At 40.1% G+C, this 25,786-nt stretch overlaps 3 protein-coding genes across 3 annotated transcripts in view; all 3 read right to left on the minus strand.

The window, feature by feature from the left end:
* Positions 1-12: 12 nt before the first annotated feature.
* Positions 13-528, minus strand: LOC131995293 (larval cuticle protein 65Ab1-like). Its single transcript, XM_059363776.1, has 2 exons — positions 361-528; positions 13-292 (listed from the first exon to the last, which is right to left on the minus strand). Exons 1-2 carry the CDS (start codon positions 480-482, stop codon positions 85-87), a joined length of 330 nt encoding a protein of 109 aa, XP_059219759.1. The 5' UTR covers positions 483-528; the 3' UTR covers positions 13-84.
* Positions 529-8,025: 7,497 nt separating this feature from the next.
* Positions 8,026-25,786, minus strand: part of LOC106093811 (uncharacterized protein DDB_G0271670) — a 59,162-nt gene continuing 41,401 nt past the window's right edge. The window contains exon 4 of the mRNA XM_059363366.1: positions 8,026-8,066. The gene's annotated coding sequence lies outside the window, so the exon portion shown is untranslated. The remainder of the gene's footprint in view (positions 8,067-25,786) is intronic.
* Positions 15,438-15,911, minus strand: LOC106093812 (larval cuticle protein 65Ag1-like). Its single transcript, XM_013260972.2, has 2 exons — positions 15,757-15,911; positions 15,438-15,698 (listed from the first exon to the last, which is right to left on the minus strand). The coding sequence occupies exons 1-2, from the start codon at positions 15,876-15,878 to the stop codon at positions 15,491-15,493; spliced, it is 330 nt and encodes a 109-aa protein (XP_013116426.2). The 5' UTR covers positions 15,879-15,911; the 3' UTR covers positions 15,438-15,490.

Raw genomic sequence — 25,786 nt, forward strand, 5'->3', positions numbered from 1 at the left:
CTTTTTTTTGCATTTTAAATGCTCATTGCACGTTAATTTATTTGACTAGATTTATAAAAAAAAGATTTATTGATATCGATCTGCCTAGTGATCAACATGGGGTAGAGGAGGAAGATGTTCACCAGTAGGTTGGAAACCATGTTCATCGGCCACATAGTTGACGGTGTAAACTTTGCCATCAACATGATCCTTCCAGGAAAAGGTACCATGAACAACCAAAGCAGGGTGTTCAGAGCCAGCATCCTTGACTTTGCCTTCTTCATGGCGAGAGGTGCCATCACTGGTCTCAGCACTTTAATGCAACAAAAATACATTATTAAAAAAAATCCATAAAGTTTTAAACCATATACCAACACTTACGTGAAGGAGTAACCCTCTGGATCCACATCCGATTCAAGTTTTACAATTTCAGCATGTTCCTCATGAGCGGGAGCGGCCAAGGCAATAACGAATAGAGCAGCAAAGATAATAAGGAATTTCATTTCGTTGTCTTTTCTTCTGCTTGTTATTTTTGTGAAAGTTTCAAACTTTATGAATATGGTAAACGCTGGTCGCCAACATTTTATACCTTGCCTAAGCAATGGCTAAGAATGTTGCAAATCAATGTTATCAACATGATGCGATCATGTTCACATTCATCATCAAATGTTCGAGTCGTTAAATGCAAAACTTGTTCTAAATAATTGATTTTTTAAGCCTCACTCAGCAGAGGTCTTACTTGTCATCATAAAAAAAAAAAACGTTCTTAATATTGGTTATACGTTGAACGTGTAATTTTTTTTTTTTATATAAGCTACTTTACATTACTTTAGACTAAACTAATGTTAACACATTCGAAACTCATTTACAAATGCTTCAATTGATTACCTTAACAAGTCATTGTGCCTATTATGGGATTAAAAAAACAAAGTATACATTATAGTTAAATTCAATCTCAATTACCGAGCAGCCGTTTGAGCCTTGATAATTGAGCTTGAATCACAACACCAAAAAGTTGTAAGAAGAAAAATTGTTACAGAACCCAAGATGAATTTTACGCTCATCGTGTTAGGTATTTCTTGTGGTGATTTCGATTCTAGAAAACAACAAAAACAAGTAAAAAGGCGTTAAGTTCGGCCGGGCCGAACTTTGAATACCCACCAACTCGGGTATATAAGTAAACCACCTTCCGTCAAAATCCGGCGAAAAATTCATACCTTATGCCCCATAGCAGCTTTATCGAAATAAGTTCCGATTTGGACCAAATACTTATAAGTACAAGTCATTGTTCAATTGTGTATAACAAAATATTGATCTTTTTAGTACCTATATCTACAATAAAAATAAACTGATCTCAACCATATACGACACGGATATTGAAAAGCCTAACATAAGTCACTGTGTCAAATTTCAGTGAAATCGGACTATAAAAGCTCCTTTTATGTGGCCAAAACTTTATATGGAGATATCGGTCTATATGGCAGCTATATCCAAATCTGGACTGATTTGGGCCAAGTTGCAGAAAAATTTCGAAGAGCCTAACACAACTCACTGTCCCAAATTTCGGCGAAATCGGATAATAAATGCGCCTTTTTTGGTTCCAAAACCTTAAATCTAGAGATCGGTCTATATGGCAGGTAAATCCAAATCTGGACCGATCTTAGCCAAATTGAAGAAGAATGTCGAAGGGCTCAACCGAACTCACTGTCCCAAATTTTGGCGTCATCGGACAATAAATGTGCCTTTTAATGGCCCAAAACCTTAAATCAAGAGATCGGTCTATATGAATGCTATATCCAAATCTGGACCGATCTAGGCCAAATTGAAGAAAGATGTTGAGTGGTCCAACACAACTCACTGTCCCAAATTTCGGCGACATCAGACAATAAATGCGCCGTTTATTAGCCCAAAACCTTAAATCGAGAGATCGGTCTATATGGCAGCTATATCCAAATCTGGATAGATCTAGGCCATATTGCAGAAGTATGTCGAGGGTCTTAACGTAACTCACTGTCCCAAATTTCGGCGACATCGGACAATAAATGCGCTTTTCATGGACCCAAAACCTTAAATCGAGAGATCGGTCTATACGGCTACTATATCCAAATATGGACCTATCTGGGCCAAATTGAAGAGGGATGTCGAAGGACCCAACACATCTCAATGTCAAAAATTTTGGCAAAATCAGACAATAAATGCGACTTTTCTGGGCGCAAGACCGTAAATCGAGACAGCTATATCCAAATCTGAACCGATATGAGCCAAATTGAATAAGGATGTCGAATGGCCTAACAGAACTCCTTGTCCCAAATTTTATCAAAATCGGATAATATGTGTTTTTTATGGGGCTAACACCCTAAATCGGCGGATCGGTCTATATGGCAGCTATATCCAAATCTGGACCAATCTGAGCCAGATTGAAGAAGGATGTCGAAGGGCCTAACGCAACTCACTGTCCCAAATTTCAGCTTAATCGGATAACATATGTGGCTTCTATGGGCCTAAGACCCTTAATCGACAGATCGGTCTATATGGGGGCTATATCAAGATATAGTCCGATAGATCTTCGAATCTTCGAACTTAACCTGCTTATGGAAAAAAAAGAATCTGTGCAAAATTTTAGCTCAATATCTCTATTTTTAAAGTCTGTAGCGTAATTTCAACAGACAGACGGACAGACGGATGGACATGGCTAGATCGTCTTAGATTTTTACGCTGATCAGGAATATATATACTTTATAGGGTCGGAAATGGATATTTCGATGTGTTGCAAACGGAATGACAAAATGAATATAACCCCATCCCTCGGTGATGGGTATACAAATTTACACCAATGTTGGACTTATACGGTACAACATTTTGCAAATGTAGACCTAATCCTTTCAAATTGTTGCTCTTTTTAAATTTTTAAATTTTCAATCGATCATGTTCCGCATATGAACATGTAAAAATTAAGTTAACTTTGCATACCCACCACCTCCGATATATATATTAACCACCTGTCGTCATAATACGGTGAAAATGCATCAATCATGAACCCAAAGCAGCTATATCTAAATATAGTCCGATCTCCACCATATATAGAGGAAAGCTATGTAAGGGTCTAACACAACTCATTGTAACAAATTTCATCAACATAGGTTAAAAAATTTACCTCTTATGGGCCTAAGAACTTAAATCGGGAGATCGTTATATGTATATGACAGCTATTTATATCCAAATATAGACCGATCTACACTATACAGAGCATGGATATCGAAGAGTTAAAAAAGGGCTCACTGTGCCAAATTTCAGCGAAATCGGACAATAATTGCGCAATTTATAGGTCCAAACCTTAAATCGGGAATTGGGCCATATTGAAAACGATTGTCGAAGAGCCAAACACAGCTAAATCGAGTAATAAACTTGCTGTATATCCAAGTATAGCCCGATCTTGACCATACTCGGTACGAATTTAGAAGGGCCTAATGCAACTCATTATGCCTAATTCCAGCAACATCGTTTAATAAATTCACCTTCTAAGGGCCCAAACCATTGATAGTTATATATGGCAGCTATATCCAAATCTGGACTGCTCAAGCCCGTATTGGACATCAAGCTCAAGCCCGTATTGGATATCAAGGAGACTAACACAAAAAATGCAAAATGCAATGCCCATGAACATTCCACTAAGGAACAGGGGCAAACTTCTCAATGAGTGCAATCCGATTCAAGTCTAAGCTCAATGATAAGCCTTTTATGGTCCTAAATCCTTAAATCTAGAGATCGGTCTATATGGCAGCTATATCCAAATCTGGACCGATCTAAGCCAAATTGAGGAAGTATGTCGAAGGGCTCAACAGAACTCACTGTCCCAAATTTTGGCGACATCGGACAATATGTGCAATCCGATTCAAGTCTAAGCTCAATGATAAGAGGCCTCTTTTTTATAGCCGAGTCCGAACGGCGTGCCCCCATACGGATGGTTCCAAACTAGATAACCAGCTGGGCTTTGTGGTGTACTCTGAAGAACTAGGAGTGGTCATTTTTTGTTTTTACGAGATTACTGAACAAAATTCAACTGTTCTGGGTGTCGGGCCACCGATATATCCCAGGGAATTGTAGAGCAGACGAGTTTGTGAGAATGGGAACTGCCTTACACATTCCAGGGGAAATTTGTTGTGCTTTCTTTGTTAGGTCGGAAGGTGCATTTGATGCATTTGGATAGATAAGAAGTATTGGAAGACGCGTTTCTTGAATGTTTTGTCAGTTCATCAGAGGCTGTTACATATATTTTATTAACATAAAGAAAGCTACAATAAAATTAGCTTAATATCCAATAATACTACAACTATACCAATGTGACACCTCTATAAAAACAACTGCCATTGAAGTTGATCTATAACACTAACCTAGTTGAAGTTATTCTCGAAACAAGATTCTAAGCGTTCACACTAACAGATCGGCTGGTAACATCGATGACTATTTGTTTTGTTAATTTAGATGCGAATTCGGATTTTGTTAATAACTAAAACAAACAAAACATATTTAATTTAATCAAATAAAAGGCAACCGGTTTTCAAGAAGATACATTTTCATCTCCCTCATCTTAGCGGCAATTAAATCGCCAGAACAAAGAACAAATTCTAACACAGAAAAAGACGTGTTCCCGTGGGGCAAACCAAACACGCCGAAACTAGTCAAATTGCTTATTTTCGATATTTTGATTTGGAGAATATATGAGAATGCTCGTTGGAGAGTGAACGTGTTAGTTGAAAGTGTTTGTTGGCATATAAAACATATAATTAATAATATTTCGCCATAAAATTATGTGGAGTCAGAGGATAATGACGGATATATTAATGCCAAGAAAGCGCCACCCTTTAGGGCCTTTAAAATTAAATTTGATAAATTAAAATTGTGCGAAGAAATAGTGCTGATTGATGCATCAAATTAGGGCATTGAAACAAATTTAGGAATAATGTTTAATGAGACAATAGTTTAGTAAAATTATTGCATAAACTGGGGAATTTGGGAAACTCGTAGCGGGTTTAAGAAGGTAATACTATTTATATACCGAATTCAGGCAAAAATAATTCGTTTCCATAAAAGAAATTTTCGACAAGTAAACTTCTTTTGTGATAAATTCATGCATGAATTCATGACAAGTACACGTTTATCATGTTTATAAAAGGTGATTTTTAAGCTATTATTCTTTTGACAATACTGGTCTTAACCGCTTATGCACGTTTCGTGTTTTGTTTCACTGTCAAACATCTTCAATTTGGTTTATAATTTAACCATGAATCGCCTTACAAACGAACAATGCTTGAAAATTATTGAATTTTCTTGTTAAAATGCCTGCTCTGTTACGAAAGTTTATACGTTCAAAATTGCGTTTGCTATTTTTATACCCTCCACCATAGGATGGGGGGTATACTAATTTCGTCATTCTGTTTGTAACTACTCTAAATATTCGTCTGAGACCCCATAAAGTATATATATTCTTGATCGTCGTGACATTTTATGTCGATCTAGGCATGTCCGTCCGTCTGTCCGTCCATCCGTCCGTCTGTCGAAAGCACGCTAACTTCCGAAGGATTAAAGCTAGCCGCTTGAAATTTTACACAAATACTTCTTATTAGTGTAGGTCGGTTGGTATTGTAAATGGGCCATATCGGTCCATGTTTTGATATAGCTGTCATATAAACCGATTTTGGGTCTTGACTTCTTCTGCCTCCAGAGGGCGCAATTCCTATCCAATTTGGCTCAAATTTTGCATGAAGTATTTCGTTATGATATCCAACAACTGTGCCAAGTATGGTTCAAATCGGTTCATAACCTGATATAGCTGTCATATAAACAGATCTGGGGATTTGACTTCTTGAGCTTCTAGAGAGCGCAATTCCTATCCGATTTGGCTGAAATTTTGCATGACGTATTTTATTCTTACTTTCAACAACTGTGTCAAATAAGGTTCAAATCGGTTCATAACCTGATATAGCTGCCATATAAACCGATCTGGGATCTTGACTTCTTGAGCCTCTAGAGGTCGCACTTATTATCCGATATGCCTGAAATTTTGTACGACGGATCCTCTCATGACCATCAACAAACGTGTTTATTATGGTCTGAATCGGTCTATAGCCCGATATAGCTCCCATATAAATCGATATCTCTATTTTACTTCTTGAGCCCCCAAAGGGCGCAATTCTTATTCGAATTGGCTGACATTTTACACAGGTCTCCAACATATAATTTAATTGTGGTCTAAACCGTATGATATCTTGATATCGCTCTAATAGCAGAGAAAATCTTTTCTTATATCATTTTTTGACTAAGAAGAGATGCCGGGAAAAGATTTCGACAAATGCGCTCCATGGTGGAGGGTATATAAGATTCGCCCCGGCCAAACTTGGCACGCTTTTACTTGTTTTTAAAAATTTTTTAATATTTTTAACGGTTTTTTAGCTATTTTTAATAATTTTTATACCCTCCACCATAGGATGGGGAAACACTAATTTCGTCATTCTTTTTGTAACATCTCGAAATATGCGTCTAGGACCCCATAAAATATATACAATATATTCTTGATCGTCATCTGTCCGTCCGCCTGTCTGTCGAAAGCACGCTAACTTTCGAAAGAGTAAAGCTAGGCGCTTGAAATTTTGCAAGAATACTTCATATTAGTGTAGGTCGGTAGGGATTGTAAATGGGCCATATCGGTATATGTTTTAATATAGCTGCCATATAAACCGATCTTGGGTCTTGACTTCTTGAGCATCTAGAGGGCGCAATTCACGTCCGATTGGAGTGAAATTTTGCACATAATGTTTTGGTTTCACTTCCAACAACTGTGTTAAGTATGATTCAAATCGGTTCATAATCTGGTATAGCTGTCATATGAACCGATCTTGGATATTGACTTCTTGAGCCAATAGAGCGCGCAATTTTCATCCGATTTGGCTGAAATTTTGCATGAGGCGTTTTGTTATGACTTCCAATAAATATGCTAAGTATGGCGCAAATCGGTATATAACCTGATATAGCTGCCATATAAACCGATCTGGGATCATGACTTCTTGAGCCTCTGGAGGGCGCAATTCTCATCCGGTTTGGAAGAAATTTTGTACAAGGGCTTCTCTCATGACCTTCAACATACGTGTCTAATATGGTCTGAATCGATCCATAGCTTGATACAGCTCCCATATAAACCGATCTCCCGATTTTGCTTCTTGAGCCCCTACAACGCGCAATTCTTATCCGAATGAACTGATATATTACACAATGACTTCTGCAATGTTCAGCATTCAATTCGTTTATGGTCCGAATCGGACTATAACTTGATATAGCTCCAATAGCATTACAGTTCTTATTCAATATTCTTTGTTTGCCTAAAAAGAGATACCACGCATAGAACTCGGCAAATGCGATCCATGGTGGAGGGTATATAAGATTCGGCTCGGCCGAACTTAGCACGCTCTTACTTGTTTTTTCTATCTTTAGCCCTTGAACTGATGTCAAGACTTTTGAGATTAAAAATTATATAGAAATTTCCATTGTTGGGCATTTGCATAACATGAAGATGGTCGAATTAGCTTTTACTTGAATCTCCAACCTAAGTACCGTTTAAACCGTTATGAAATCAAGTTCTAATTTATTTCAACGATATCGTAATATTTGCATCATTCGTTTGCCTTGTCTTATCCCAATGAAATGACAAAACAAAAAAAAAAACGGAATAAAACAACAAAAATAAAAACAAAGAAATTAGCGCTGATTATATATTTTATATAGATATTATATTATCGATATGGTAGTCGTTTTTATATACAAATCAAGATAATTTATGGTTGCATTTTTTTTTTTAATTTTATACCGGCTTTGTCTATTAAACAAATCGTCGTGATGGCAAGGATGTTAAACAGCCAACAAGTAATGCAGAATATCATTCTACGAGTACATACTACACAATTCTTGTATCTGCATTCGTAACTCATTCGCATCCTACACTCGTTCCAGTTGGTAGTAACCAAGCATATGTTATCATCTTCTGTCACAATGTCACAAATAGTAAGCAGACGGTATTAACGCGTACAACACTCCCACTGAAAAATCAAAAAGCACGTAAAATAGAACGTCATATCTCGACATGCTGAATAAATAATGAAGTGCTTCTATTAGTCAACCAAGTGGAAATTATCAAACTAGATGTTATTGATATGAATTCGGTGGAAGCAGTAAAAAGGTCATCTGAGGTCAAGCTGGAAATAAAAATGCACATTGCCAATGGCTGCCAAACGGCAGCAGTTCTGTCTCCTTCCTTGGAATATATCGATGGTTAAGAACATTTCGTCTTATATTTCTACGAGTAATACACGATATTTTTTAAAGATTTAGCTTCTCATAATAGGCCATTTTTTGAACATATTCTCAAAATGTTAGAGTCACTAAAACTAGAAAATGTCATGAAATAAAATTTAAGGTAAACTTGGATTAAATTCACAAGAAGTTTTAGTCTGTCGCTATTACAATGAACTAAAAATGGTCTGGATGAGTCTGACAATTGGGACATGCGTCCTAGATATAAAAGGCCGGTAATTCGTGACTCCATAACAAAAATCAAAATTGCATCTTACTTTTTTAATCTTATATTATGGATGTATAATATATTCGACTAGCTGACCCGGGCCCGCTCCGCTGCGCCTTCTTTTACTTTATATGGAACAAAAGTTTCCTTGGAATATTTATTTTCGACAATTAAAGATCTTTTAGTGAAATACCATGCTACGAAAATAGTATATCGCTTGACTAACAGTTTAACAATATAAGTGCCTTTATGTGAATCCCATATGATACTTATTGGTCTACGAATTTAAGTTTGGATGTAAGGTGATATCTGATTTAGTGGTGTTTTCGGGGGAGAGGATATATTTGGCCCTGAAAAAGAATAAGCATCTCAAATACCATTTATTTAAACCCCATATTGCCATTGGCTTAAGAGGAGTTTACAGGATGAGGGGGTGTTTTTGGTGGTGGGACGTCCGCTAGACAGTTGGCCCCTAATGTTGATATCAGATACGTGGGCTACTCCCACATACCTTTAATTTGAGCCCCATATTTCCATAGTCGGCAAACATGACCGGCTTGGGAGGTGTTTTGAGGGATGGGCGGCCACTCAGTGAGCTGGCCTGGAAAATTTATATCGGATTCGTGTTTTACTCTGAAAACCCTCTTATTTGAGCCTCATATTGCAATAGTCGGCACATACTTTCTAGTTGGGTGGTGTTGGGGCGTTGGGGTGGCCTCATAAACACTTTTCCCGAATATTGATATCAGATTCGTGCTTTACTTCCAAAGACCTTTCATTTGAGCCCCATATTGCTATGGTCGTAAATTTGTCCCCATTGGGGGATGTTTTTGGGGAGAGACGGCCCCCAAACCCTTGGTCCCATATTTGGATATCAGATTCGAATTCTACACTCAAATACCTTTTATTTAAGCCCCATATTACCATGGTCAGTAAATAAGTCCTGTTTGGGGGTATTTTGGGGAAGGGGTGGACCCCCAGAAACGTGGTCCCACATTTGAACATCAGATTCGTATTCTACTCGTAAATACCGTCAATTTGAATCCTATATTGCTATGGTCGGTAAATACGTCCGATTTAGGGGTGTTTTGGGGCTTGGGGTGGTCCCCCTAGCACTTGGTCCGACAATTGGATATCAGATACGTTTTCTTATCCTAAATACCTTTCATTTGAGTCCCATATTGTCGTGATTGGTTTAAATATATGTTTGGTAGGTTTTAGGGTGTGGCGGCTCCCCTAGGTACCCCATCCGAAATTTGGATACCAAATTTTCATTTTTAGGGTACTATATGAGAGCACACAAAATTTCGCTTAAATCGCACCACCCATCTCCGAGATTAAGGTAAGGGGAGGGTCCGCCCCTCCTTCAGATATCAAAAAATGTAGTACCCTATTTTCACCACAGGGTCAGTTTGTACCATCAGTGAAAATTTCAAGAAAATCGGTTCAGCCGTTTCTGACTCTGTTTCTGTCGCCTTCTGCGTCCTCGTCGGAGAGGAAATTCCGAGACATCATCAGCGAGCTGAATCTGGAAATAAACAGGGTAGTCAACGAACATAAGCGAAATTTGTGGCTGCAACACTTGGAGCAATGTAACTTAGGCACCGGTGTAGGCAAACTGTGGTCTACTGTTAAGTCACTCTCGAACCCCGGTAGACGGGATGACAGCACCTCAGTCACTTTTGGCAAAATAACCGTGACTAATCCTAAGAGATGCGCCAGGTTTTTCAACCGTCAATTTATTGTGCATCCCGAGAGTGACAGAGCAGGGAGGAGAGCCATTCGCCGTATTCGTGGTCTCCGAGCCGATGAACAGCCATCACAATTTACCGTGGGCGAAATTACACATGTCATCCGTGGCGCCAAATCATCTAAGGCGTTGGGCCCCGACGAAATCTCTACATTGATGTTGAAGAATCTGGATTCACCTGGAGTTGAGTACCTTACCACTGTAATCAACCTGTCTTTGAACACTCTTACTGTTCCCGATGTCTGGAAAATGGGAAGAGTGATCCCGCTACTGAAGCCTGGAAAGGAGCCGAGTTTGGGGGAGTCGTACAGACCGATTTCCCTTCTCTCACAAGTGGCAAAGATGCTTGAGGCATTACTCCTCCCGAGCATCGTAGGAGCTTTTCCATTCGCCGAGCATCAACATGGATTTCGGAGACTGCACAGCACAACAACAGCTTTGCATGCCATCACCACACACATTTGCCGTGGCTTCAATCAGCCAGGCCATGTGATAGGACGGTCCCCGTGGCACTGGACTTATCGAAGGCATTCGACACAGTCAGCCATGCCAAATTATTTGAGGACATCGCCAACACTTCCCTCCAGCCAGGCCTCAAAACGATGGGTCGCGAATTATCTGTGTGGTCGCCAGTCATTTGTGAAATTTAGGGATAAGAAGTCGAAACACCGTAGAGTGAAACAGGGAGTTCCCCAAGGTGGGGTGATATCTCCGACACTGTTTAACCTCTATCTATCCTCCATTCCACCCCCTCCAGACGGCATAGAGATCGTATCATATGCGGACGATTGTACGACCATGGCATCAGGCCCCCCATCCATTGATGACATCTGCGATAGATTGAACGTCTACCTCAACGAGCTTGCCTCATACTCTAACACATTCTCCCCACATGCCACAGCAATCTGCGATAAAGTCAAAAGTAGAAACGAGGTCCTCAAGTCACTTGCTGGCAGCACATTGGGTGCAAACAAAGAAACCTTGTAGACCACGTACAAAGCAATTGGCCGGTCTGTGGTAAGTTATGCAGCGCCAGTGTGGTCTCGTCAACTTTGTGACACGCAGTGGAATAATATTCAGATCTGTCAAAATGACGCCCTCCGAACTGCGAAGGGCTGTCACCTCAATTCTCATGTGGACCACATCCATCAGGAGGCAAAGATCCTACCAGTGCGAAGACATAACTACATGCTGGCTCAGCAATACCTTTTGGGCTGTTATCGCAGAAACCATCCGAATCATCCACCGCCCAGAAGCCTTAAGGTAGATCTACATGATCTAGAGCGTGAGGTTCAGCGCTACAAGAGAGAACTTCTAAATCCAGCGGCATATCAAGCGGGTTTAAACAACATTCATGCAGACACGGTAGCAAATGCGGTTATTGGCTACCGGGTGAATGTAGTCCTTGGGGAACGACCGCCACCCAGTGCACCCGAAGAAATCGAGCTCCCCCGGCAAACCAGAGTAGTTCTGGCTCAATTACGTTCCGGCAGATGCAGCCGCCTCAATTCCCACAGAGCTAGGATTGATGCCGACGTGCAAGATGTATGTCCCGATTGTAACCAGAGACCGCACGATACACGTCACTTGTTTAACTGCCCGGCCAGACCCACTCCACTTAGACCCAGATCCCTGTGGACGCACCCCATCTTAGTCGCAGAGTTCCTGAGTCTTGACACGCAACAGAATCAAGCAGACGAAAGATAGAACACAATAAACTGCTACAACAACAACAACTTATTTCTTTCAACGCTGGCTACTTCTAAATCTTCAGTGCTTAGCGACGGAAGATGAAAAACATTTAGACTACTCTTTGCAAGAATACAGGCTCTGAGTCTCCCATTCCCCGTATCATTGAATGGATTAAATCTCGGAATTCTTAGTTCAAGAACTATTCCTCCACGCACCCATGGTTACTGCATAAGAACCACGTCAAATCCCCCTGCCATCAGGAAGACCTAAAGTGCCGCCGAAATGGCCTTAAAATGGTGGAGATTTATCTTTAGAAACCAGACAATAGTCAGTATTCAAAACTTCCACCACTGTTGCGTTAGGCTCGTCTTCTGATTCTGCCAGGAGTTCATCCTCGCAAGATTCGTTAGATCTTGTCATGATGAGCTTCCGCATGCATATCCAGGGGCAGGTGAGAAAGTAGTGAAACCTCCTTAGATGCTTCACAAGCTGCTGCTATCGTCCTTCCCCGTTGGCGCACACCTTGAGTCCAGTCCAACCGGATGACCCACTCACCCAAACTGGGCTTGACGGGTCCCGTTTCGTTGCCTTCCCCACCTGTTTTGATCTAGGCAGGGGGATTTTCAGTATTCTGCAATCCGCCAGACTTTAGCGATGTGGTTGATAGTTCCTCAGGCAAGTGTGAACTACTTGCCTATGTGAACTACCATATAACAACTGCTGAGTCGTCTCCTGATTCACCAAACCTACCGCTTCTATAGACCTTCAGTTTCAACTTGTTGAATCCGTAGGATACAACTTCTTCAGACTTGTGGAAGTCTGCCAGACTGCCGGAGTTTAGTACGAACACTGCATGTCTCCGGTCACCATCAGCCTCATCCAAAAAGATTGGGATTAGATTTTCTTAGTCTTCCAATTATGGATTCCGTATCTGAGGGAATTCTATTGGTCGAGAAGGAATATCTTCCTTTTTGATTAAATCTAGTGCTACGCCCGGCCAGGTCTCACCAATCTTTTTTAGCGCACAACGATACATTTCAATTGAGCGTTGATACCGGAGGCAATTAGTCTGTATCGGACCCGATACCAGTCTGCATCGTCACAAAACGGAAGAGACCCAGGAAATTCCGCAAGAACATCGAAGTATACTGATGACAGTCCCTTGACTATCCCACTCCAATTATTCCTAGGTATGCAAGAAAATCTAAGTTAGGTGTTCCGTGTTACTTATAAAATCCTTAATTATTTTCATTGCCTCGCCCCTTAGTTGGTTCATGTCTGGTATGGTGTCCCCAGCTAAGTGCTATCTGTTAGCCGCGAAAGTCACGTCTCATCATCTTCCTCACACTCCCACAATTGCCGCACCGATTTTACATAAGTGAGCTCATAGTCCTATGTGTCCAGTTATGATACCGACAGATAAACTGACCTCCTTCTTACGTCTTTTAGGTAATAGCCTCGTCTTCTGATAATCTACCTTACACTTAATTGGTATGTTTATGGGTCAGATATCTTGAATAGTCTCCAGCAGTCTAGTGGGGGTGGTTCTCATCGCCCTGCCCATGTCAAGATAAGACGAGACTATAGAATATCTGCTGTTTGGGTGTCCCGCACTTGCAGTCAGAAGGAGGACCTTTTTAGGCTCTCTTTTCTTTGAGAACAAGTTGTTGGGCTTTTTAAATAAATCTGGTTGGTTCAACGGTAGGAACTAGACGGCATCTCCTGTTCCCGTGGTATCACAAATGGCGAAAACTTTGCAATAAGTCTGAATGCAGACTACCACTTAAACCTAATCTAACCTATTTCAAGACAACATATTGTCTGCACCTATTGAATTGTCCTTATGTTGCACTTTTTCTTCATCGCAGTCCACCAAACTACTGAGGCGTAAATTAGTATTGGACTACTTACGCTCCTGTAGAATGAGTGGACTATCCTACGATTCAGGTCCCTTAGGTGCCCAGCATCTGTGAGCCTTCTCGGTACGCTCCTGAATGTGAAATTTCCAACTCAATTTCCCGTCCAAGATCACACCTAAGCATTAGGCCTAGTCGTAAATTCGATTACAATAAAGTTATTATTTTGAGAAGGTGATATAAGCTTCTATCCATAGTCTCTGTCTCCTTGAAAGGAGTGAATGATTAATTTATTGAAAGTGCAAAAATCCTGGGTGTTTGTCGACAAGTCCAACATTTCGAAAATGGACGACTTCCTCTATAAATTTTTAGGTGTTTAAACCGCATGATATACACTGGCTGAATACTGTAGTTGTCAGAGTTGTAACGCTATATGGTGCTGTGATCTGTTGGATGGCATTTAAAAAGTCCATTTACCATTTATATTCCCACGAATCCAAAATAAGGTTTGCTTGTGCATCATATCCAGCCTGAGCACGACACCATCTGATGCAGTACAATAATAATACAAGATCTGTAATCTACTTCCAAAGATATTCAATTTAAGCCTCATTTTATCACGATCAGACCACATGTAAATCTATTACGAGGGTTCTGTGTGGGCTACACTTCTCTTACGCGTCCCGGTTCAAGTTAACTTCATGATATCGGTTTATACTACTAAATTTCCCATGAGCATTCCATTAAGGAATAGGAGATACTTCTCTCATATCAATGAGTGCAGTCCGATTAAATTTTAAGCTCAATGATAAGGGGCCCCCTTTTTTATTCCGAGTCCAAATGGCGTGCCGCTTAGCTACAACACTTGATAGAGAAGTTTTAACATTGCAGGATACCTCACAAATGTCGCCAGCATTAGTAAGGGGATAACGACCGCTGAAATTTTTTTATGTTCAGACTGTAGTTTGAACCCTGGCGTTCGGCGTTATATGTGGACATGATAACCTCTGCGCTACGGTGGCCTCCATATCGGCTTATAACCAACTCAAATCCAAATCAAAAGGCACTTTATATCGCACCGACTTACAATGGCATATTTTCTTCCAATTAAGCTGATATTTACAATAGAAGACCAACGTAGAGCAGAGGTTAGCAAGTGGTTCAATTCCTGGCGGACTCATATCCTAATGCTTGCGGCATTTGTGAGGTACAATGCCATGCAAAAACTTTTTCCGATAGAGGTATCGCTCTTCGGCACGCTGTTCGAACTCGGCTATAACAAGAATGTCCCTTATTATTGAGTTTCAACTTGAATCAGACGGCCATCATTGATATGTGAAAAGTTTGTATGCCCCTGTTCCTTAATGGAATGTTCATGGACATATCCACATTTGCAAGCTGATATTGAATGGTGAATTGTTCTGGATCCCTCGATATCCGCGCCAAATACTATCTAAACATATTTGGATTTACAATAGTAGCATTTAAACCGATGTTTCGATTTCAACTATTAAACTGATAAATTTGCTGAAACTTGGAATGCTGAGTTGTTTAAGATCCGCACACATGCAATTGTGCAAAAAGTACCATATTACACGGCATAGAATACTTTATTGCTTCAAAACTTTAAATTTTCGCACCCCTTTACTTGGGTGCCGCTGGTAAAGGTGGCAGATGATCACCAGTGGGTCGGTAACCATTCTCATCTGCTACATAGTTGACTGTATAAACTTTGCCATCAGCAGGATCCTTCCAGGAGTAGGAACCTTGTACACTAATAGCAGGATATTCTGAGCCAACATCCTTAAGTTTGCCCTCCTCTTGGCGAGTGGAGCCATCACTCAATTCAGCTCTGTAAAATTCTCAAAATAGAAAATCCAAGATTGATCACAGATAAACAAGCAACTTACAAAAAGGAGTATCCCTCAGCTTGAACATCGGATTGTAATTTAACAATTTCAGCATTCTCATTGCCAGCAGGAGCAGCCAAGGCAACGGCCAACATGGCCCCAAAAATAATTAAAAATTTCATTGCCGCTTTTTAACAGAGTGCTGATTTCTTCAAGGTTTTAATACTCAATGCCTTTTGATGCAGGCAGCAATAGAACTTTTATATCGATTCTCCCCCCCAGGGGCAGTGGTGCATCATGACCAATTAATTGACCATCAATGATTTTTGATTAATCACTACTGTTTTGGTATTTGGATGCAAATATACATTTGAAACTTGTTCCCTTGGGATGTTTTGAAGAAAAAAAACTTTGCATTTATTATTGCTTATCTATGTATATTTAGCATAAACTAACAATTAGAGATATAAATCTTCAATTATTCTGCAATTATTCAAAGCTCAATTGGTGTGGACAAAACAAGCAACGTGTTTGGTATCTTTCCATTGGGGTTTTTAATATAAAATTTTTGTCTATTTAGAATTTTGTCAAAAGAGAACAGAAAAGACTGTCTAAAGTGGGAAAATATCTTCGCTCTTAGCTGCAAGATGTATAAAGAGTGGAATGCTAAAACAGCACATTCAAGTTATGTCAATGGTATGGTATGCATATATTTATAGCAAATACTTTAGCTACTGTTTTCTACTATTTTTAGACAATGATTTAAATTATTTAAAGTGGGTATTTAAAATAAGCTAAATAAAATTTAAAAGTATAAAAAAGGGGCCTCAAGAAATAAAACCGTAGCACAGTGTTCCCTAGTCGAAGAACCCGAAAAAAGTTTAGAGCTTTTAAACGAGTAGAGAAATCTTCACTACATCTACATCTACAATGTTGAGTTATTTTTCAATAAGTTTGCAAATTTGGGAATCTTAAAGGGTCCAGTGGTTGACTAGAGACTTGATCTGTCGCTACTGTGTTGCTAACCTAGTATCCGACATAGGCGGCGACGAGTATACCCAGAACCGATCCCTTATGACAGTACAGAAGGTGTGACGTATAGTTATAATGGGGTCAGCGTAGCATAAACTTGGCTGGAGAACAACAAGTCAGCAGGAGCCGACAACAAAACTATTTAAGATCGGGGTCGACTCTGTCTTAAATATTTCTCTTCATATGATTATGGATCGATTTGGAACATCCTTTATATGAATGGTGAAAAATTGTAAACAAAGCTGGATATTAGTAGCCCCCTGTAGAGACACATAAAGCCGGTTTATATTTCAACCACATCAAAATATTAACAATCCCAATTGAACAATCCCTTAATCGACTTAGAATGTAAAAACGATCAAGAAAATGTACACGAAGGCGATCCCAAAAGAAGGCGAACTAACAACAGGCGAACAAAAGACAAGAGGACTTGATGTTGTTCTTTTTCAGGAACCATGGGTGCGTTGAGGAATGGTTCGTAGATTGAGAATACCTAGATTTCAACTAATCATAGGTGCGGGGAATGAAAGACGCAGAGCCTGTATTATTGTAAAGTTTAGTGGAATTGTTTGTCTTCTTCCGTCGCTAAGCATTGAAGATTCAGTAGTAACTAGGTTTAAGTTGCTGATTGAAGCCGCTTCTGCAAGGAAAAAGAGTCTGATTATGAGAAGTGATGCTACTACACATCCCAACTATAGGAAAGTTTTGATATCAAAGAAAGGGGTGAACTGCTTATCGAATACATTGGAAGTCACAATCTGGTGATTTTTTTGTCAGCATCGGACAGGAGATACTAGATGTTACCTTTGTATCAGAAAACATCAAGGGAAGGTTATGTGACTAAGAAATTTTGGATGAACACAGCTTCTCTGATTATCGTAATAAAGGGTTTTTAAACAGGGACGCTACAAAAGTAAACCAATAGGGACAACAAACTTATTTAATTTAAAATTTATTTTTTATTAACCAATTTAATCACATTAACTACTGAAATTTGGAGTCAGAGCCCTCAAAGTCAAGAGCGCTACGCCCAAGACTCATTTCTGGCTGAATGGCTTCGTCGATAAGCAAAATATGAATTTTTGGTCAGAAAGAAATCCATTCGTACTACATGAGTCATCATTGCATTACGGTTTGGTGCGCTTTATGGGCCGGCCGTGTCATTGGGCCGTACTTCTTCCGTGAAGACGATTCAAATACATCATACCAACGCACGGCCCTTGAGGCCATCACACTAATATGGTTGAAAAGTCTTCTAACCAAAGATAAAACATGTCCCATAGTAGTTGGTGTGTGTTGCTATCTTTGTCTTTCCTTTTCCATTTACATCACCGATCATTGAGCTCGTCTCGAAAGAGAAACAAACAAAAATTATAACTTATAACTGTGTGGCTGTTGGAACCACGTGCCCTTCAAGTCCATGAGCGGTAGCGATTCCCATTCATAGTAACGTACCGGTCTTGATCTTCACGGAAGAAGTACGACCCAGTGACGCCGCCGACCCATGTCCATGTCAATTTGTGTATAAACTACAGATCGCAATTTTCATCCGATCGCATTCAAATTTGGTACCTAAATTTTTTTGACATTGATACGATGCCTATTGAAATGGGAAAAAATCGGTTCAGATTCGGATATATGTAGCTCCCATATACATATATTTTCATCCAATTTTGGGTAATATTGCCATAATGTGGTCAGTTTTAAACAGATTCTATCGATAATTTGGTAGGAAGGATTTTTTCTTGACTCTCGACATTACGGGTGAAATTCAAAGAAATCGAATCAGATTTAGATATAGCTCTCATATATGTATATCGCCCGATTTTCACTCTTAGAGCCACTGCAAGCGCATTTATTGACCAATCTTGAAAGTCTCGGCTCTTCTCGATGACTACCACAATATCTAATAAGTTTGCTCGAAATAAGTTCAGATTTAGATATAGCTCTATTATATATGTTCCGACCGATTTTAAGAAATATTGCATTGAAATCGGTTCAGATTTAGATATAGCTGTCATATATGTATTTCGACTGGCCAATAAAGCATTTAAATCTCTGGACAGCACGGATTTTGTTTATTTAAGTTTTGGTTGATAATTTTAAAATATTACATATTAAAATTATTGAGATATTGAGCTGAAATTTGGTACTGATACGTATTTTTGCTACACGTAGGTTAAGTTCTTGAACAATCGGACCATATTTGGATGTAGCCGCCATATAGATTGATCTGCCGATTTAGGATCTGAAGCAAATAAAAGCCGAAATACTTATCCAATATCGCTGAACAGTGACAGTGAGTTGTTTTAAGAATCCCGACATCCCTCTCCAATATGGTCTAGATCGATCTATATTTGGATATAGTAGCCATATAGTAGCCATATAGAGCGATATGCCGATCTAGCGTCTTAAGCCCATAAAAGTCGCAAATATTATCCGATTTCGCTGAAACATGAAACAGTGAGTTGTTTCAAAATTTCCGACATTTGATCCAAATATGATTCAGATCGGAGACTATTTAATATAGCTGCCATATAGACCAATCTGCCGATTTAGGATCTTAAGCCCGATTTTTCTGAAATTTGGAACAGTGAGTTGTTTTAAGTCTCCCGTCATCACACTCCAATACGGCCGAGATCTGTCCATATTTGGATACAGCCGCCACATAGACTGATTTGCCGATTTAGGGTCTTAAGCCCATAAAAGTATTAAAGTTTATTATCAGATTGCAGTATAATTTTAAAAAGTGAGTTATTTTAAGCCTCCCGTCATCCCAGATTGCACCATATTTAAATATGCTGCCGGGCTAGCTGGTACCACGGGAAGTCAAAGTCCACAATTGAGATCAGGGAGGAACCAAGATTGGTGGGAGACTTTGCCAAGTTGAAGCTCAGATCGCTTCTTGGTATCTCTCATGCCCTACTTCCCCTTGTTTCTGCCAATACCTATGGATAACTTTCAAAAGCTTTACAAATACGATTTATAATCCAACAAACTTAACGCACTGTTACTTCTTTTGTTTCACATTATGAAAAGACGTCATGAACTTTATGCTGAACATTAATTGAAAGGGATTTTTAGGTCTACATTTGGACATATTCCTATCTGTGACCTTTAATGGTATTTTAATTCCATTATGTGTGAATCACAGATATTATCCAAGCGTGTGCGCATCGTATTTGTTAGAATCATTCGTCTTCATCATGCCAGCAGAATCAAACAGCGCACAGTGCTTAAAATCTGAAAAAATACTGAAATAGGACAACAATTTCAATAGCATATTTTATCATCGTAAGTATCATTTACGAAGGCTACCATGGGGCGGAGGTAAGGATATAACACTTATGACGCTGTACGCCTGGTTTCGAATCCTTGCGAAAATATTATAAAACAAGTAAAAACGTGCTAAGTTCAGCCGGGTCGAATCTTATATACCCTCCACCATGGATCGCATTTGTCGATTTCTTTTCCGGGTATCTCTTTTAGGCCAACAAAGGACAAAAGAAAAGAATTGCTATGTTATTGGAACAATATCAAGTAATGGTTCATTTCGGACCATAATTGAACTGAATATTGGTGACCATTGCGCACTTTAGGGGTTGAAAAAGGAGGGAGATCGGTTTATAGAGGAGCTATATTAGGCTATATATAGCAATATTTGACACGCATGTTAAAGGTCATGATAGGAGCCGTTGTACAAAATTTCAGCCAAATTGGATATACTTGCTCCCTTCAGAGACTCAAGAAGTCAAGACCCCATATTGATTTATATGGCAGCTATATCAGGTGATGGACCGATTTGAACTATTCTTAGTACAGTTGTTGAAAGTTAAAACAAAACATGTTATGCAAAATTTCAGCTAAATCGGATAATAATTGCGCCCTCTAGTGGCTCAAGAAGTCAAGACCCCAGATCGGTTTATATGGCAGCTATATCAGGTTATGGACCGATTTCAACTATTCTTAGCACAGTTGTTGGAAGTAATAACAAAATACGTCATGCAAAATTTCAGCCAAATCGGGTAATAATTGCGTCCTCTAGTGGCTCAAGAAGTCAAGACCCCAGATCGGTTTATATGGCAGCTATATCGGGATATGGACCGATTTCAACCATACTCAGCACAGTAGTTGGAAGTCATAATAAAACATCTCATGCAGAATTTCAGCCAAATCGGATAAGAATTATGCCCTCTAGCGGCTCAAGAAGTCAAGATCCCAGATCGGTTTATATGGCAGCTATATCAAAACGTGGACCGATATAGCCTATTTACAATCCCAACCGATGTACACTAATAAGAAGTATTTGTGCAAAATTTCAAGCGGCTAGCTTTACTCCTTCGAAAGTTAGCGTGCTTCCGATAGACGGACGGACGGACGGCATCTCTTTATAGGCAAATTAAGGATAAAGAAAGAATTGCTATGCTATTGGAGCTATATCAAGTTATGGTCCGATTCGGATAAATTGAATGTTGGAGACCAAAGTAAAGGGTGATTTTTTTGAGGTTAGGATTTTCATGCATTAGTATTTGACAGATCACGTGGGATTTCAGACATGGTGTCAAAGAGAAAGATGCTCAGTATGCTTTGACATTTCATCATGAATAGACTTACTAACGAGCAACGCTTGCAAATCATTGAATTTTATTACCAAAATCAGTGTTCGGTTCGAAATGTGTTCATTCACCGTTCAGCGATGAGACTCATTTCTGGTTGAATGGCTACGTAAATAAGCAAAATTGCCGCATTTGGAGTGAAGAGCAACCAGAAGCCGTTCAAGAACTGCCCATGCATCCCGAAAAATGCACTGTTTGGTGTGGTTTGTACGCTGGTGGAATCATTGGACCGTATTTTTTCAAAGATGCTGTTGGACGCAACGTTACGGTGAATGAACACATTTCGAACCGAACATTGATTTTGGTAATAAAATTCAATGATTTGCAAGCGTTGCTCGTTAGTAAGTCTATTCATGATGAAATGTCAAAGCATACTGAGCATCTTTCTCTTTGACACCATGTCTGAAATCCCACGTGATCTGTCAAATACTAATGCATGAAAATCCTAACCTCAAAAAAATCACCCTTTATAAGTCAATGTTTAAAATTTCAACCAATTCAAATAAGAATTGCGCCCTCTAGAGGCTCAAGAAGTAAAATATGGAGATCGGTTTATATGGGAGCTGTATCAGGCTATAGACCGATTCAGACCATATTTGACACGTATGTTGAAGGTCATGTGAGAAGCTGTTGTACAAAATTTCAGTCAAATCGGATAATAATTGCGCTCTTTATAGGGTCAAGAAGTCAAGATCCCAGATTGGTTTATATGACAGCAATATCAGGTTATGAATCGATGAGAACCATACATGGCGTATTTGTTGGAAATCATAATAAAGCACATGTCAAATCGTATGAGAATTGCGCCTTCTGGTCGCTCAAGAAGTCAAGATCCAAAATCGGTTAATATGACAGCTATATCAAAACATGGTCCGATATGGACCATTTACAATCCCAACTGACCTACACAAATAAGAAGAATTTGTGCGAAATTTCAAGCGGCTAGCTTTACTCCTTCAAAAGTTTGCGTGATTTCGACCGGCGGACGGACGGTGGGACATGGTTGGATCGACTCAGAACGTCGTGATAATCAGGAGTATATATACGGGGTCTTAGACGAATTTTTCGAGGAGTTACAAACAGAATGACGAAATTAGTTTACCCCCTTCCTATGGTGGAGGATATAAAAATTGCAGCGGTTGTTATTCCTTAACGGTATGTCGCTTGGGTAGCCGAGTTGGGAGCGTACTCGGATTACCAGTAATGGGGTCAATGGTTCGATTCACACTAGCAGGCTGGTTAGTCGTCCTCTAAAAGTTAGGAAAAATAAAATTTCCTTTTGGTTTTGATTGCCACGCACTGTGTACTTCATCCTAAGCCACTCGTGTCGTCCATCCATGTGGAGTGGCATGCGCCACATTAATCTAATTGAAATCATATAAAGAAATGTAGTCAAATGAAATGTTGAGCAACAGATGTCATTTTAACGTACGTAACGCTAAAATGGAATTATGAACACTTGCCATTGCCAGCATACATTTCAAACCACAAAGGACGTTCAACGACCAGAGAGTATTATGAGGTTGACAGGCACTCCCTAAAGTTCCATGTGTTCAGCGAGGTGGGAACAGGAATTTATCGCAAAACAAGTATGGCCAAATTTTGAAACTCCGGTTTACATAGATATCGAGGAGGCGATTAATAATGTACGGACCGACATTTTAATTCAATCCTTAGATTAGGATAGGGGGTATATTCATTAAGTCATTCCGTTTGCAAAACATCGAAATATCCATTTCCGACCCTACAAAGCATATATATTTCGGATCGTCGTAAAATTCTAATGAGATTTAACGATGTCCGTATGTCTGCCCGTCTGTCTGTTGAAATTTGGCACAGATTAAGTTCTTGAATGTGCCAAATCAGACCATATTTGGATATAGCTGCCATATAGAGCGATCGGCTGATTAGGGGTATGAAGTCCAAAAAGCTTTATTTATGACCCGATTTCGCTGAAATTTTGAAACCGGGAGTTATTTTAAGCTTCCCGACACCTGGCTCAAATATGGTTCAGATCGGATTATATTTAGCCCATAAAATCTGCATTTATTACCCGATTTTAAGCCTCCTGTCTTGCCACTCCAATGTGGTCTAGATCGAACTATATTTGGATATTGCGACCTTATAGACCGATTTGCCGAATTAGGGTCTTAAGCCCATAAAAGCCGGTTTATCGATTACGCTGAAACAGGAACTGCCCAAATACAAACAGCATGCCTATATCCAGGGAAGATTGGTGGAGACTGCACGATGTTGTGCATAAAATAGAAGAATCCTTCGACATATTGATTCAATCCTTAGACTGGATGAACCAGATGCTTAGGAACGGGTGGATACATTGCGGGCCCCATGACATAAATATAAGGGAAAAAGTGGGCATTTTATCGCCACTCTTTTAGGTGCCCATCATAAATAACCCATTACGGATGCTGACTGAGGAGGGATTTGAACCACTCTGCTATGCAGACGATGTAATAATACTTCTTAGGGAGTAAGGATCCGAACCAGCTATACAGAAGTGCCGAAAGGGTCTTGCATATGGCATATGACTGGGCTAGACCTAGGTGTCTCCAATGTTAAGGCAGAGAAATATGCCTGTTCACGAGGAAGACGAAGCACACGTTTCCTCAATAAAACGATTTCGATATCTGACAAGGTCAAATACTTAGGACTGATCTTGGATGAGAAACTTAATTGGTAGTGTCACATTCAGGAGCGTACTGAGAATGCACACAGATGTTGGGCACTATGTAGACGGGCCGTAGGTTCGAATAGAGCCTGAATCCGAGGATAGTTCACTGGCTCTTCAGTAGTGTTCAGTAGACTAAAACTTACTTACGCCTCAGTAGTTTGGTGGACTGGTATGCAGAAAAAGTGCAACGTAAGGTCCATACAACAGATTCAGAGAACATGTTGTCTTGGCATAGGCGAAGCGAAGAGAACCACGCCCACTAGGGCACTGGAGACTATTCTAGATATTCGACCCATTGACATACAGATTAAATGTGAGACAGCCATTGCGGCTATGAGACTCAAGGCGATGGGAGAATAGATTGAGGATGGGAGCAGCTCATACCCTCGCGGTATAACCGAGGCGACGATAGGAAACATGGAAGGAAGCGCAGAGGTTTCCGATCAAATACCTGAGACGACACTTGAGGTTGAGTGCGAGGCACTACTGCCAGCGGCACAGTCTTGGATTGACGGAACCCTAGTATTGCCGTCTGGAAGATCATGTTATACGGATGGATCAAAGCTGGGGGACAGAGTGGGCCTGGAGGTCTACATTGAGAACTCAAGGACTGAGATCTGTTTTAGACTGCCTTACCATAATACAGTCCTGCAGGCGAAGATCCGGGCCTTACGTGAAGGTGGTGTGGTGTTCACGTGAGGACCTCAAGTGTGAACATCTTTACGGACAGTAAAATGGCCATAAGGCAAAAACAATTAGGAGGGTAAAGTCACGAATAGTCTCGCAGTGGAAGAAGGAGATTAACGGCTTCTCTGAGGATGTCACAATCCGCATCATTTGGGTGCCGGGCCATAATGGAGCAAAGTGGCATGAAATGGCAAACGATTTGCCAATGAAGGCCAGAGAACTGGCGTCGATAAACTGGGTTAACCCAAAGCCTTTCAGGACGACGCAGTCCGAGTTAAGGAAGTGGGCGAAGAACGCGCAAGCAACATTGTGGAACAGCGAAACGGTCGGTAGGACGGCGAAAATTCTATGGGGCAATCCGGATCGTGAGAGGACGAGTCTATTACTGAAAGGAAATAAGAAGGAGGTCAGTATAGCTATTGGTATCATAACGGGACACATAGGACTACGAGCTCACTTATGTAAAATCGGTGCGGCAAGTAATAGCATGTGTAGGGCATGCGGGGAAGATGATGGAACGTTGGAGCATTTCCTATGTCATTGCCCGGCTTTCGCGGTTAACAGACGGCGGTACTTAGGTGGAGACACGATAACAGACATGAACCAGGGGAGTGATATTGCAAACAATTAAGGATTTTGTAAGTAACACGGAATTCCTAACATAAAATTTTATATTAAGAGGTTACTTTATAGCGCACAACAAGTCGATTACTGGCTTAGATGTATGTCCATAGTGGCATGGGGCGGATTAATATCTGCACCCTCTTTTCAACCTAACCTAACCCAACCTAATCCGGATCGTGAGAGGTAGAGGATATTACTGGCAGGAGGTAAGAAGGAGGCCAGTATAGCTTTCGGTGTCATAACGGGACACGTAGGGCTACTACGAGCTCACTTATGCAAAATCGGTGCGGTAATTGATAGCATATGTTGGGGATGTTGGGAAGATGACTTTACATGAACATTACCACTTGTACTTAATTAGAATGTAATCCAAATTTTTTATACCCACCACCATAGGATGGGGGTATACTATTCTAGTCATTCCGTTTGTAACACCTCG

The sequence above is a fragment of the Stomoxys calcitrans genome, chromosome 2 (genome assembly GCF_963082655.1).
Source record: "Stomoxys calcitrans chromosome 2, idStoCalc2.1, whole genome shotgun sequence".
In the NCBI taxonomy this organism is placed as follows: Eukaryota; Metazoa; Arthropoda; class Insecta; order Diptera; family Muscidae; genus Stomoxys; species Stomoxys calcitrans.

Coding starts and splice junctions, on each gene's coding strand:
- LOC131995293 (XM_059363776.1), bottom strand. CDS start 482: ATGAAATTCCTTATTATCTTTGCTGCTCTATTCGTTATTGCCTTGGCC. Junction 293..360: donor CCAGAGGGTTACTCCTTCAC/GTAAGTGTTGGT, acceptor GTTGCATTAAAG/TGCTGAGACCAGTGATGGCA.
- LOC106093812 (XM_013260972.2), bottom strand. CDS start 15,878: ATGAAATTTTTAATTATTTTTGGGGCCATGTTGGCCGTTGCCTTGGCT. Junction 15,699..15,756: donor GCTGAGGGATACTCCTTTTT/GTAAGTTGCTTG, acceptor AGAATTTTACAG/AGCTGAATTGAGTGATGGCT.